The sequence below is a fragment of the Mesoplodon bidens genome (genome assembly GCF_964165515.1).
Source record: "Mesoplodon bidens genome assembly, chromosome: 3".
NCBI classification, from domain to species: domain Eukaryota; kingdom Metazoa; phylum Chordata; class Mammalia; order Artiodactyla; family Ziphiidae; genus Mesoplodon; species Mesoplodon bidens.
The window spans coordinates 19,578,260-19,593,977 of NC_138178.1; the positions used below are offsets into that span (position 1 = coordinate 19,578,260).

At 42.7% G+C, this 15,718-nt stretch overlaps 1 protein-coding gene across 5 annotated transcripts in view; it reads right to left on the reverse strand.

The window, feature by feature from the left end:
- The window catches only part of CAMK1D (calcium/calmodulin dependent protein kinase ID), a 423,988-nt gene that overhangs the window by 254,904 nt on the left and 153,366 nt on the right, over positions 1-15,718 (reverse strand). For all 5 annotated transcript variants that reach the window (XM_081229204.1, XM_081229202.1, XM_081229199.1 and 2 more), the window contains exon 2: positions 290-421. In XM_081229204.1, the coding sequence (XP_081085330.1) occupies positions 290-421 (132 nt within the window). The remainder of the gene's footprint in view (positions 1-289; positions 422-15,718) is intronic.

The window sequence follows — 15,718 nt, forward strand, 5'->3', positions numbered from 1 at the left end:
AGTCCATCCGACTGCCATGTTCTTTGGAAAGAATAACAACCTCAAATGACTGGCACAGACATTAGGAAGTGCTATATAATCTGGAAAGTGCTCTGGACGCCCTACATGAAAGGCAGTCAGGGTTAACAAGCCCACCCCTCACTGCGGTCCAGCATCCTGGTCACCCTCTCCGACCACTGGGCAGGCAGCTCCCAGCAGCCTCCGCTCTCCCGTGGGTCAGAGGCCCAATCATCCCGGAGCATCATCCACTGGGCGGTGAGGGAAGGAGGCCGTCCCTCCTGGCACTTACTTTCTCAGGACCGCAATCTCATTCTCTATGCTGCTTTCTTTGCCCTTCAGTGCCTTCTTGGGGATACACTTCACCGCAAAGAGTTTTCCAGTTGCCTTCTCTTCAGCTAAGACCACTTCGGAAAACGCCCCGCTGTGAACAAAGAGGGAGAAAAAGAAGCGGCTTAGATTCAGGAGATCTGGGAATTCCCGACAGCTCCTCTGATCCCACTACCAAAATTTGAGTCATAACAAGAAGAACAATTCCCGGCATTACTGTGACTTTTTAACCAGCCACACTCCCAACCAAACTTCTTTGTGCAGAGGGTAGACAAAGGCAAGTGTGACCTCTTGCAAAGGGACACAGGAATGCCCACGTGGGTGTGGGCACCTGCCATCCTGCACAACAACCAGGCAGCAGTCACTTGGGAGCAACAGAAAAGCTCCAGAAAGGTTCCTGCGGGAAAGATCAGGTCCATCTGAAGCTGTCAGCACCCACACCCCCAAGCAGACGAGAGGATAACACTGAAATGTCTAGATTCCTCCTAGGCCCTTTCATTCCCAAGAAAATTTCAGAGCATGTGGCAAAGCCGTAATTAATTCTTACAGATAGGTAAGGGTGTAATTAATGTGTGCGACGCACGGTACTGACACAGGTTAATTAATTTGTAGGGCCGTGCAGGGCTGCAGTGAGCAGGTTGTTTCTTTTTTCAACCAAACAAATAAAAACAAACATGATGCCCTGAGTGGGTAGAACTTCCTGCCTGAAAATAGAAATCTAACTCTGTGAGGCCACATCACCAAACTGAAAATGTAACCAGAACATTCGGGGCCAGAGATTACATTTCTTCAGAGAGGTGGTCTGCGAGCCCCAGATGCTGCATTGTCCCCCCACCTGACACCTTGTCTATTTCCAGCAGACAATGCCTGGATGCTGCTCTTGTACTGGGGCACAACTTCCCTAACAACTCAAACAAAAACAGACACCTCCATTGCCCGCTGCAGACCTCTGTAACCTGGGCTATGTGCACGCAGGCCACAGAAAACCACTGAGTCATTCTCTATCCCTACACTTTCAGGAGCAACTCATTTCCTCTGAGACACAACAAACATGGCTTCTAAACAGTTATGACTAGAGACAAACTCTCCTACATCAAAAGAAACCACTAGAAGGACCAATGTCATCCCAATATTGGTCCCTCAGGGCCTTTGTTCTTCAGCCAACATCAAAGAGATGCCTAAGGGCTTCCCTGGTGGCGCAGTGGTTGAGAGTCCGCCTGCCGATGCAGGGGACACGGGTTCGTGCCCCAGTCCGGGAAGATCCCACATGCCGCAGAGCTGCTGGGCCTGTGAGCCGTGGCCGCTGAGCCTGCGTGTCCGGAGCCTGTGCTCCGCAATGGGAGAGGCCACAACAGTGAGAGGCCCACGTACCACAAAAAAAAAAAAAAGAGAGAGATGCCTAAGCAATGGAGGAATGGATAAAGAAGATGTGGTACATATATATAATGGAATATTACTCAGCCATAAAAAAGAACAAAATATTGTCAATTGCAGAAATATGGGTAGACCTAGAGGCTACCATACTGAGTGAAGTAAGTCAGACAGAGAAAGACAAATATCATATGATATCGCTTATATGTGGAATCTTAAAAAAAATGGTACAAATGAATGTATTTACAAAACAGAGAGTCACAGATGTAGAAAACAAACTTATGGTTACCAAGGGGGAAAAGGGGGGGTGGGATAAATTGGGAGCTTGGGATTGACATACACACAGTACTCTATATAAAATAGATAATAAGAACTACAGTTGGGGGTTCCCTGGTGGCGCAGTGGTTGAGAGTCTGCTGCTAATGCAGGGGACACAGGTTCGAGCCCTGGTCTGGGAAGATCCTACATGCCGCGGAGCAGCTAGGCCCGTAAGCCACAACTACTGAGCCTGCGCGTCTGGACCCTGTGCTCCGCAACAAGAGAGGCTGCGATAGTGAGAGGCCCACGCACCGCGACGAACAGTGGCCCCTGTTTGCCACAACTAGAGAAAGCCCTCACACAGAAATGAAGACCCGACACAGCCAAAAATAAATTAATTAATTAAAAAAAAAAAACTACAGTTGGCACAGGGAACTCTACTCAATACTCTGTAATGACCTATATGGGAACAGAATCTAAAAACGAGTGGGGAGATTGGTTCAAGATGGCAGAGTTGAAGGACGTGCTCTCACTCCCTCTTGCAAGAACACCAGAATCACAACTAACTGCTGAACAACCATCGACAGGAAGACACTGGAACTCACCAAAAAAGATACTCCACATCCAAAGACAAAGGAGAAGCCACAACTAGACGGTAGGAGGGGCACAATCACAATAAAATCAAATCCCATAACTGCTGGGTGGTTGACGCACAAACTGGAGAACACTTATACCACGGAAGTCCACCCACTGGAGTGAAGGTTACAAGCCCGACATCAGGCTTCCCAACCTGGGGGTCCAGCAAAAGGAGGAGGAATTCCTAGAGAATCAGACTTTGAAAGTTAGCGGGATCTGATTGTAGGACTTCGGCAGGACTGGGGAAAACAGAGACTCCACTCCTGGAGGGCACACACAAGGTAGTGTGCGCACATCAGGACCCAGGGGAAGAAGCACTGACGGCATAGGAGACTGAACCAGACCTACCTGCTAGTGTTGGAAGGTCTCCTGAAGAGGTGGGGGGTGGCTGTGGCTCATCATGAGGATAAGGACACTGGCAGCAGGAGTTCTGGGAAGTACTCCTTGGCATGAGCCCTCCCAGAGTCCACTATTAGCCCCACCAAAGAGCCCAGGGAGGCTCCAGTGTTGGGTCGTCTCAGGCCAAACAGCCAACAGGGAGGGAACCCAGCCACACACATCAGCAAACAAGTGAATTCAAGTTTTACTGAACTCTGCGCACCAGAGCAACACCCAGCTCTACCCACCACCAGTCCCTCCCATCAGAAAACTTGCAAAAGACTCTTAGATAGCCTCTCATCCACCAGAGGGCAGACAGGAGAAGCAAGAAGTACAATCCTGCAGCCTGTGGAACAAAAACCACATTCACGGAAAGACAAACGAGATGAAAAGGCAGAGGGCTATGTACCAGATGAAGTAACAAGATAAAACCCCAGAAAAACAACTAAATGAAGTAGAGATAGGCAACCTTCCAGAAAAAGAATTCAGAATAATGATAGTGAACTTGATCCAGGACCTGGGAAAAACAACGGAGGCAATGATCGAGAAGATGCAAGAAATGTTTAACAAAGACCTAGAAGAATTAAAGAACAAACAAACAGAAATGAACAACACAATAACTGAAATGAAAAATACACCAACAGGAATCAATAGCAGAATAACTGAGGCAGAAGAACGGATAAGTGACCTGGAAGACAGAATGGTGGAATTCACTGCTGTGGAACAGAATAAAGAATGAAAAGAAATGAAGACAGTCTAAGAAACCTCTGGGACAACATTAAATGCAACAACATCTGCATTATAGGGGTTCCAGAAGGAGAAGAGAGAGAGAAAGGACCAGAGAAAATATTTGAAGAGATTATAGTCGAAAACTTCCCTAACGTGGGAAAGGAAATACCCACCCAAGTCCAGGAAGTGCAGCGAGTCCCATACATGATAAATCCAAGGAGAAACACACAGAGACACATAGTAATCAAACTAGCAAAAATTAAAGAAAGAGAAAAATTATTGAAAGCAGCAAGGGAAAAATGACGAATGGCATACAAGGGAACTCCCATAAGGTTAACAGCTGATTTCTCAGCAGAAACTCTACAAACCAGAAGGGAGTGGCATGATATACTTAAAGTGATGAAAAGGAAGAACCTACCACCAGCAAGGATCTCATTCAGATTCAATGGAGAAATCAAAGATTACTCTACCCAGCAAGGATCTCATTCAGATTCAATGGAGAAATCAAAAGCTTTACAGACAAGCAAAAGCTAAGAGAATTCAGCACCACCAAACCAGCTCTACAACAAATGCTAAGGAACTTCTCTAAGTGGGAAACACAAGAGAAGAAAAGGACCTACAAAAACAAACTGAAAACAATTAGGAAAATGGTCCTAGGAACAATACATATCTATAATTACCTTAAACGTGAATGGATTAAATTAAATGCTCCAACCAAAAGACACAGGCTTGCTGAATGGATACAAAAACAAGACCCATATATATGCTGTCTACAAGAGACCCACTTCAGACCTAGGGACACATTCAGACTGAAAATGAGGGGGTGGAAAAAGACAGTCCATGCAAATGGAAATCAAAAGAAAAGCTGGAGTAGCAATACTCATATAAGATAAAATAGACTTTAAAATAAAGAATGTTACAAGAGACAAGAAAGGACACTATATAATGATCAAGGGATCAATCCAAGAAGAAGATAAACCAATTATAAATATATATGCACCCAACATAGGAGCACCTCAATACATAAGGCAACTGCTAACAGCTATAAAAGAGGAAATCGACAGTAACACAGTAATAGTGGGGGACTTTAACACCTCACTTACACCAATGGACAGATCATCCAAACAGAAGATTAATAAGGAAACACAAGCTTTAAATAACACAGTAGACCAGATAGATTTAATTGATATTTATAGGACATTCCATCCAAAAACGGCAGATTACAGTTTCTTCTCAAGTGCACATGGAACATTCTGCAGGATACATCACATCTTGGGTCACAATTCAAGCCTCAGTAAATGTAAGAAAATTGAAATCATATCAAGCGTCTTTTCTGACCACAATGCTATGAGATTAGAAATGAATTACAGTGAAAAAAAAAACGTAAAAAACACAAACACATGGAGGCTAAACAATACGTTATTAAATAACCAAGAGATCACTGAAGAAATCAAAAAATACCTAGAGACAAATGATAATGAAAACACAACAATCCAAAACCTATGGGATGCAGCAAAAGCAGTTCTAAGAGGGAAGTTTAAAGCTATACGAGCGTACCCCAAGAAACAAGAAACGTCTCAAATAAACAATCTAACCTTACATCTGAAGGAACTAGAGAAAGAAGAGCAAACAAAACCCAAAGTTAGCAGAAGGAAAGAAATCATAAAGATCAGAGCAGAAATAAATGAAATAGAAACAAAGGAAACAATAGCAAAGATCCATAAAACTAAAAGCTGGTTCTTTGAGAAGGTAAACAAAACTGATAAACCATTAGCCAGAGTCATCAGGAAAAAGAGGGAGAGGACTCAAATCAATAAAATTAGAAATGAAAAAGGAGAAGTTACAAAAGACATTGAAGAAATACAAAGCATCCTAAGACTCTACTACAAGCAACTATGCCAATAACATGGACAACCTGGAAGAAATGGACAAATTCTTAGAAAGGTATAACCTTCCAAGACTGAACCAGGAAGAAACAGAATATATGAACAGAGCAATCACAAGTAATGAAATTGAAACTCTGATTAAAAAATCTTCCAACAAACAAAAGTCCAGGACCAGATGGCTTCACAGGTGAATTCTATCAGACATTTAGAGAAGAGCTAACACCCATCCTTCTCAAACTCTTCCAAAAAACTGCAGAGGAAGGAACACTCCCAAACTCATTCTATGAGGCCACCATCACCGATACCAAAAACAGACAAAGATACTACAAAAAAAGAAAGTTACAGACCAATATCACTGATAAATATAGATGCAAAAATCCTCAACAAAACACTAGCAAACTGAATCCAACAACGCATTAAAAGGATCATACACCATGATCAAGTGGGATTCATCCCAGGGATGCAAGGATTCTTCAATATATGCAAATCAATCAATGTGATACACCATATTAACAAACTGAAGAATAAAAACCATATGATCATCTCACTATATACAGAAAAAGCTTTTGACAAAATTCAACACCCATTTATGATAAAAACTCTTCAGAAAGTGGGCATAGAGGGAACCTACCTCAACATAATAAAGTCCGCATACGAACATCATTCTCAATGGTGAAAAACTGAAAGCATTTCCTTTAAGATCAGGAACAAGACAAGGATGTACACTCTCACCACTATTATTCAACATAGTTTTGGAAGTCTTAGCCATGGCAATCAGAGAAGAAAAAGAAATAAAAGGAATACAACTTGGAAAAGAAGAAGTAAAACTGTCACTGTTTGCAGATGACATGATAGAGAATCCTAAAGATGCCACCAGAAAACTACTAGAGCTAATCAATGAATTTGGTAAAGTTGCAGGATACAAAATTAATGCACAGAAATCTCTTGCATTCCTATACACCAATGATGAAAAATCTGAAAGAGAAATTAAGGAAGCCCTCCCATTTACCACTGCAACAAAAAGAATAAAATACCTAGGAATAAACCTACCTAAGGAGACAAAAGACCTGTATGCAGAAAACTCTAAGACACTGATGAAAGAAATTAAAGATGATACCAGCAGATGGAGAGATATACCAAGTTCTTGGATTGGAAGAATCAATATTGTGAAAATGACTATACTACCCAAAGCAATCTACAGATTCAATGCAATCCCTATCAAATTACCAATGGCATTTTTTACAGAACTAGAACAAAAAATCTTAAAATTTGTATGGAGACACAAAAGACCCCAAATAGCCAAAGCAGTCTTGAGGGAAAAAAACGGAGCTGGAGGAATCAGACTCCCTGACTTCAGACTATACTACTAAGCTACAGTAATCAAGACAATATGGTACTGGCACAAAAACAGAAATATAGATCAATGGAACAGGATAGAAAGCCCAGAGATAAGCCTACGCACCTATGGTCAACAAATGTATGACAGAGGAGGCAAGGATATACAATGGAGAAAAGACAGTCTCTTCAATAAGCAGTACTGGGAAAACTGGACAGCTGCATGTAAAAGAATTAAATTAGAACACTCCCTAACACCATACACAAAAATAAACTCAAAATGGATTCGAGACCGAAATGTAAGACCGGACACTATAAAACTCTTAGAGGAAAACATAAGAAGAACAATCTTTGACATAAATCACAGCAAGATCTTTTCTGATCCACCTCCTAGAGTAATGAAAATAAAAACAAAAATAAACAAATGGGACCTAATGAAACTTAAAAGCTTTTGCACAGCAAAGGAAGCTACAAACAAGACGAAAAGACAACCCTCAGGATGGGAGATAATATTTGCAAACGAATCAACGGACCAAGGATTAATCTACAAAATATATAAACAGCTCATGCAGCTCAATGTTAGAAAAACAAACAACCCAATCCAAAAATGGGCAGAAGACCTAAACAGACATTTTTCCAAGGACTTACAGATGGCCAAGAAGCACGTGAAAAGCTGCTCAACATCACTAATTATTAGAGAAATGCAAATCAAAACTACAATGCGGTATCACCTCACACCAGTTAGAATGGGCATCATCAGAAAATCTACAAACAACAAATGCTGGAGAGGGTGTGGAGAAAAGGGAACCCTCTTGCACTGCTGGGGTAATGTAAATTGATACAGCCACTATGGTGAACAGTATGGAGATTCCTTAAAAAACTAAAAATAGAATTACCATATGACCCAGCCATCCCACTACTGGGCATATACCCTGAGAAAACCGTAATTCAAAAAGACACATGTACCCCAATGTTCACTGCAGCACTGTTTACAATAGCCAGGTCATGGAAGCAACCTAAATGTCCATCGACAGAGCGTGGATAAAGAAGATGTGGTACATATATACAATGGAATATTACTCAGCCATAAAAAGGAACGAAATTGGGTCATTTGTAGAGACATGGATGAATCTAGAGACTGTCATACAGAGTGAAGTAAGTCAGAAAGAGAAAAAGAAATATCGGATATTAATGCATACATGTGGAACCTAGAAAAATGGTACAGGTGAACCAGTTTGCAGGACAGAAACTGAAACACAGATGTAGAGAACAAACATATTGACACCAAGGCGGGGAAGTGGCAGGGGGGTGGTGGTGGTGGTGTGATGAATTGGAAGATTGGGATTGACATGTATACACTGATGCGTACACAATGGATGACTAATAAGAACCTGCTGTATAAAAAAAAATAAAATTCAAAAAAGTAAATAAATAAAAAAGAGTGGATATATGTATAACTAATTCACTTTGCTGTACAGCAGAAACACAACATTGTAAATCAACTAGACTCCAATAAAAATTAATTTAAAAAAAAAGAGAGATACCTACGCAAGAACGGACTTTTCTCTCCCCCTCTTGTGCTATGTGACAGGGATAGGCATCTGTCCTGGACCAAAGGAAGACGAATATATATATTTTAAATCCTTTCCAGTGAGAGGAATTCACTCCACTTAGTGCAACTAACTGTGAGTCTTCGGGGCAAGTGTTCGTCCTGAACCCTAACTCTGGAGAGACGAGTCTGTCTATCTTCAAGGTCTATATCTAATTCTAGAAACCGGAGGGGCTGAAGGTAGGCATTCAATGAAAGAACCAAGCGGAACATGTCAGAACAAAGATCCTCTGCTCACAAGCACTGGCCAAGTTGGAGTCTCCCACCACATGCCTCACATTTGACTCAGCCAGAACAGCAATTATGAACTAGAAATACATAAAACCCAGGACAGATTTATCACAGAGTGATATACGGCATCAGACATTCCCAGCGGCATTTGGTCACTGCCAATGGCTTTCGCCCAAAAAAGCCAATTCATAACAACTTGAGGGAATCCCCAGCCCAGGAGCTTCCCCTCTCCCTCACATCTGTCTCGGGGATGGACTGAGGCGGATTCTTCTCCCAGTGAGGGTTCTGAGATGGAAGGAACATGGATGGCTGTGGACCTGCTCCCTTTCGCTGTCCTCCAGGAAGTGGAACAAGATCCACATTAGAAACAAGAAAAACCAGCGAGGAAAAACCAGGATTCTAGCACCACGGGTGATTTTTTTTTTTTTTTTTACTGAAGTATAGTCAATGTACAAGGTTGTGTTAGTTTCAGGTGTACAGCAAAGTGATTCAATTATACGTATATATATTCTTCTTCAAATTCTTTTCCATTATAGGTTATTACAAGGTATTGAGTATAGTTTCCTGTGCTATACAGTAGGTCCTCGTTGTTTATCTATTTTATACATAGTAGTGTATATCTGTTAATCCCAAACTCCTAATTTATCCCTGTTCCCTCCTCCCCCTTGGCAACCACAAGTCTGTTCTCTATGAGTCTGTTTCTGTTTCGTAGATAAGTTCATTTGTATAGTATTTTAGATTCCACATATAAGTGATATCATATGGTATTTGTTTTTCTCTGGCTGGCTTACTTCACTTAGTATGATAATCTCTAGGTCCATCTGTGTTGCTACAAATGGCAGTGTTTCATTCTTTTTTATGGCTGAGTAATATTCCATTGTATATATGTACCATATCTTCTTTATCCATTCATCTTTCCATGGACCTTTAGGCTGCTTCCATATCTTGGCTATTGTAAATAGTGCTGCTATGAACATTAGGGTAGCACCAAAGGTGATTTTATGCCATGGATTCCATGCATTCATTTCCAGTTGCCCCATTTGTCTCTTGGGTCCCTGATGCTGATGACACTCCAGCAGTTTCTCTCCTGAGTCTGTCAGATTTACTGCATCCATTTTCCAAAAGGTGGAGAAGCCCCTTGGCAGCCAGAACTTGAGCTAAGAACTGCAGGCAGACCTCTCCCCCTTGCCTGTCCCCTTGCCCCCTCTGTGTCCCCCTGAGCTCCTTCCTCTTCAGAGTCTGTAAAGATAGTAACAGACTTTGGCCAATGCAGAGGAGGTATTCTGCTGAGCTGTCGGGCACACATGAGAGAAGTGCTTCCCTGCTCTGCAGACCAATCCCTCCCAGAAACAGAGGGAGAAGTGCGGTTTCTCGTGAATCAACCCCTTGGCCCTTGACAATGGGGAGGAGGCTCGAGGTCTCCATCAGAGCCAGTGCTGGTGGGTGGCTGCGGGCAGCTGAGGCCAAGGTGACACATGGTGTCCTTGGATCGAAGGCTTCTCTGCCTTTGTCCCTAATGTTGGGAGGGAGGGATGAACTGTCTGTGACCCCACAGCGAGGGCAGGACAAGGGGACACAGACACGCAAAGGGCCTCGTGAGCTAAGCAGCTGGGACTTGACAACGAACAAGGCCCCTTGTGACTCCACGGTTACTAAGTGGAGTCACAAAGTCAAGGATATATTCCCGTCCTACCAGAATGAAACTCAGCCTACAATTCCACTTTTGTGTATACACCCCAAAGAATCAAAAGCTGGGACTCAAACAGTATTTGGACACCCATGTTCATAGCAGTGTTATTCACAATAGCAAAAAGGTAGAAACAGCCCAAATATCCATTGATGGATAAAAGGATAAACAAACTGTGGCATAAACATACAATGAAATATTATTCAGCCATATAAAGGAATGGAATTCTGACACAGGCTACGACATGGATGAACCCTGAAGACATTATGCTCAGGGAAACAGGCCAGAGTCAAGAGGACAAATCCTGTACGATTCCACTTATACGAAGTACCTAAAATAGTCAAATTCATTGAGACAGAGAGTAGTATGGTGGGTGTCAGGGGATGGGAGAGGGGGGAACGGGGAGTTGTGGGGACAGAGTTTCCATTTGGGAAGATGAAAAAGTTCTTCCGAAGATGAATAGTGGCCATGGTTACACAACAGTGTGAATGTACTTAACACCCCTGAATTGTATGCTTAAAAATGGTTACATTGGAAACATCTGATAAGCTTTTTCACTCATCACCTCCCTAAAGGAGAAAGAAGGTATATGAATAACTGGAGGTGCCGGATGCTGTGTACCACTTGACATTTACAAAGTGCTTTGGCCCCTATCAACACATCCAATTCGTACAGCAACCCAAGAAGTTACTGTCCCCTCTGTTTTACAGATGGAGATACTGAGGCTCAGGTAGTAAGGGTCAGAAAAGAAGACGTACGCTTCCTAACCCTTCCCAGGTCCTTTTCAAGACACTCTGCTGGGTTGCTAGCAGGCGGTCTTCCCCACACAAGCGTGGCAGGTGACAGCAACGGAGGGTCAGATGCTGCCTTTGGGTGAGCTGTCCTCCCGCTCTGCCCCGAGTGTGCAAATCCACCTCGCTTCCTCTTCGAGCCAAACAATGTGTGCATTTACCCCGGCTTTAAGCTTTCCAAAGACAGAGGTCTCTAGTCTTCTTAGGGGGATATAAGATTAGCATAAATTGAAATAAACAGAAATCACTGCAATAAACAGAAATCACTGGAAGATACTTTGCCGGTTCTAAGAAAGCTAAATAAAAACATCAGAAGCAGAAACTCAAGCATGAAGAGCTAAGGCACTTTCGATGTAATTACACAACAAAGTGATGTGTGTGTCTGCGTGTGTGAGGTGGGAACGGGGTAGCGGGGAGGGAGAGAGAGGGGGCTGGTCGCAGGAGGGAAGACAGCAAGAAAAATCATCTGGGGGCCAGAAAGCCTCCAGACAACCCAAGGAAATAAATCCCTAAGAACGCAAGCAAGGACAGAGAGTTACCAAGTTATAAAAATACAAGGAGGACAAAGCACGTGGCACTCCCTGAGCTGTAAAATACAAGCTTTGGGCATTTAAACCTGAGCGGTAGAGCCTTCCAGCCAGACTGAGCCGCACTTGCATCTTGAAACGCAGTCTGTGCAGTGGCCGCTCCTGCCTGGCATCCCCCACCCCCGTCCCCCCTCCACAATCTGACTTCTCCCCTTGTCATCCCTTGACTGGAACCAGGAGGGCTGGGCCCCTGGGAAGGGGAGGGGCGTCTCCCAAATGCTAAACACAGCGCCTTCTTCTTGCTGCTCATCCTGTTGGTCTCTTGTGTGACCTCTGATGGGCTCGGCCTCCTTCCTAAAACTCCCTCTTCTTGGTTCTACAACAGCTCTCTCCTTCCACCTTTACATCCAGCTCCTCTCCATCGCCGCCTCCTCCTCTTCTTCCAGTCAAACATCAGCGAGCTCCGAGGTTGCATCCTCAGCCCTGCCTTCATCCTATTCTACACCCACCCCCAGGAAATCTGGTGTTTGCCGTTTCCACACCACCTATCTCCTCATGGCCCCCTAACCTTGGTCTAAATTTGAACATCTCTCATCTCATCTCCTGTGCAAATCTCATCTTTCCAGCTGCCTACTTGGGTTCTCCAGCTGACACCCCCGAGCAGCCTCTCAAGAGCACCATAACCAAAGCAAAAAACAGTATATTCACCCCCAAACCTCTCTCTCCTATACAGTCTCTTCTCTATAGATTCAGGAACCCAGCGTAGAACTCTATGTCATCCCTCTCTCATTTCCATCACCAAGTATATCCCGCTTTCCGCTAAAATGATTCTCAGATGCCTGTCTGTTGGTCCACCCCTACACCACTGCTCTGGTTCACATTCCTTTATCCACTCAGGACTGCTCCCAGCACTCTCTCCTGGCCCCTCTGCCCCCAGCAAGCCTACCTCCCACCGCTATCTCCAACCTGCTCCTGGAATTACTTTTCCAAAGCAAAGATCTGACTATGTGGCTACCCTACTTAAAACACTGAGGTTTTATGTCTACACAGGATAAAGTTTAAACTCCTTTGCAAGTTTCCACGGCATTCAAAGCTCTCCCCAACCTGACCCCAACCTGAAGGCTCATCTACCACCAAGCCATCCATCCCAACACAAACTCACCCCACCATGCACACACACGTCACCTCCACCCAACCACAAAGGTCAGCTGGCATGTCCCAAATACACCCATGCCCTTTCACACCACTGGCCTGGGTTCAATTCCCCCCCACCTCCCCCTTTCCTTGAATGCCGTTCCTTTTTCTTTCTGCTTGGCACAATTCCATTATAAATGGAAGTATATTCCATTATAAATTTTAAAGGGCCTAGCTGATATATCATATTTCCTAACCTTTGAAGGCTTTCTCAATTGTTTTCCACCAGACAGAATGAGAGTCACACACTTGGCTTACACCTTCATTGCCCTACTTACACCATGTGCTTGCCTGATGCGAGCAGAAGTCCTAAGTCATTCTCTTCTGTGTCTCTATTCCTAACAATATTGGCACCAACAGACGCCCAAGGCAGTTTCGATGATCACCATTACCTGGGGCTCTCCTGGGATTCCTCCCTGCACTCTAGATCCACAAAGGAAATGATGTACGCCAATGACCTTCCACGCAGTGTAGAAGAAAAAATACTGTCCCTTTCCTCCTTTATAATGTATTCCTCTAAATTTCTATGCAAGCCTATGCAGAAAGATCCTCAAAGGTTTCTCCTGAAGCGTAAAAATTCTTAAGAGTCTTTCCAGATATATTTTAAACTGTACACTATGTACCTTAATGCTTAAGTCATATTTTACAGTTCGATAATCCTGAGGTCATTATTTGTGAATTTATGGCATGATACTTCTCCCCCTTATCCTGGTTATAGAAGTAAAATTTGGTAGGAAAAATGAGAAAGCAGATTTTTAGATAAAGGACTCTAGGAAATGCATAATCGTGGGAGAAGTAAAAATTCCAGTGACTCGAAAATTGTATTTTTTCACGTTGTGACAAGATATTTCTTTGGTTTTTAAAGAAAACTATTCTATTTTTTAAAAACACACCAAGTTTCCATCTAAATTAAACCTCTGATGAATTCCTAAAAAGGTCAGAGAAAAATTCTTGAAATGCTAAATATTTTCATCGTCTGAAGATAAGCCGTACAAATTACAAAAGCTGAATCCTCCCCCCTTTTCTTCCACATTTCAGAGCAAATCACATCATCATCTGGAGGCACCTTGCTCTGACTGTAAGCCAGGCACCCAGGAGAAAATAAACAATCTTTTGAGAGCTGAATTTCCAAGACTCGAGGAAAATGTCACATTTTCTAAATTCACTAAAGGATTCTAAACAACTACTTTTGCTTCTCACTTCATAAATGATGGCTCTGAAAAAGGCTGCTTCGTTTTTTGCTTTATCTAGTCAGTTGTAAGAATGGAACCCTGGCGTAGTAATGAACTATCCACACTGTAGACTATCCGTGCTATGAAGCCCAGCTGAGGACTGGCACCCAACCCTCCATGAATGAAATGATCCTTACTCTCAACTTAACCAGCGGAAGGGCAAGCAAAGAAGTGGGTAGGGCTCTGGAAATTCCTTATATTTCTGAGCTCCCTGGAAAAGCAGCACAAAATCCATGTGTGCTGAGGATGCCTTGGCTTAAGACAGACATTTAAGGGTTTTGTGAACCACAACTAGAAATTTACCTTCCAGTTGTTAAAGAAAATTCCTAGAGCACCTTACCTCCAGATCTGCTGCTATACATTGTGGCCAGAACTCAGAGCTAAGCCACTCCCACAGATAAACGCTAGATAACACAACTACTCACTACCAGTTATGATCATAAAAAGTAAAAACAAGAATCTACAGGGTGGAGGGATAAATTAAGAGTAAAGGATAACAGACATACACCACTATATATGAAGTAGATAAACAAGGATTTACTGTGTAGCACAGGGAACTGTAGTCAATATCTTGCAATAATCTATAATGGAAAATCTCTAATGAAGTAATACATATATATGTACAACTAAATCACTTTGCTGTACACCTGAAACTAACACAATATTGTAAATCAACTATACTTCAATTTAAAAAAAAAAAAAAGGATCTCTGGATTCTGCTTTCCCTATTTCTATGATCTACAACCTGAAGTTGCTAAGAACAAATATCAGTTAGTATCTAAGAAGAGTAGCTGATGCGCTGGCTCCCTTAAGTGCACATAATTTTAAAATAAACTCTTCTGTCAAACGAGAGCAATTTAATCACAAAATTTACAAACATTGAGTATCTGACCACCCGCTGTGACTTGCACATTTTTGGTGCTCCCCAAATGTCCGTCCAATTGAACTGGTAAAACCTCCAAAAGACGTCTCTGATTTTCAGGCAGAATCAGGAATTCCAGAGCTGTCTTTCTGACTCACGACAGTACACTAAAGCGGTCGCTTGATAAAATTATATCCATCCCAAATTAGACCAAGACGTAATCAGATGGTGCTGAAATGATCTGCCCTATTAGCTTAGAGTCAGCTATGATTGTTTCATTGCCTTTCCATGCTTTTGAATCATTCTACATACAAATCAGATTGACTATGTTATTATCTTTGTTAATAGCATCGCCTCTAGCCCATTGCCACTACTGTGACGTGCAACTGGACAGACAGACGTTATGCCAGGCTTTGGACCATAAATTAAAATGTTCTTTTCCACTAAGCCTACTACTTTCCCCAGTGTCAGGCCAGGACAATATTAAGGGCTGATGGGGAAAAAAATGAAAATAAACCTAAACAGCAGAAAATGAAGTTGGTAATATTTGGCTTCAAACAATAAAGAAACTGACAGGTGCCTCTGAGACCTATTGTTCCAGAGCAGAATCAATTCTTAAAATAGGAAAACCTGTCTGCTCACCCCAAGAGTAGTCGTACTGACCC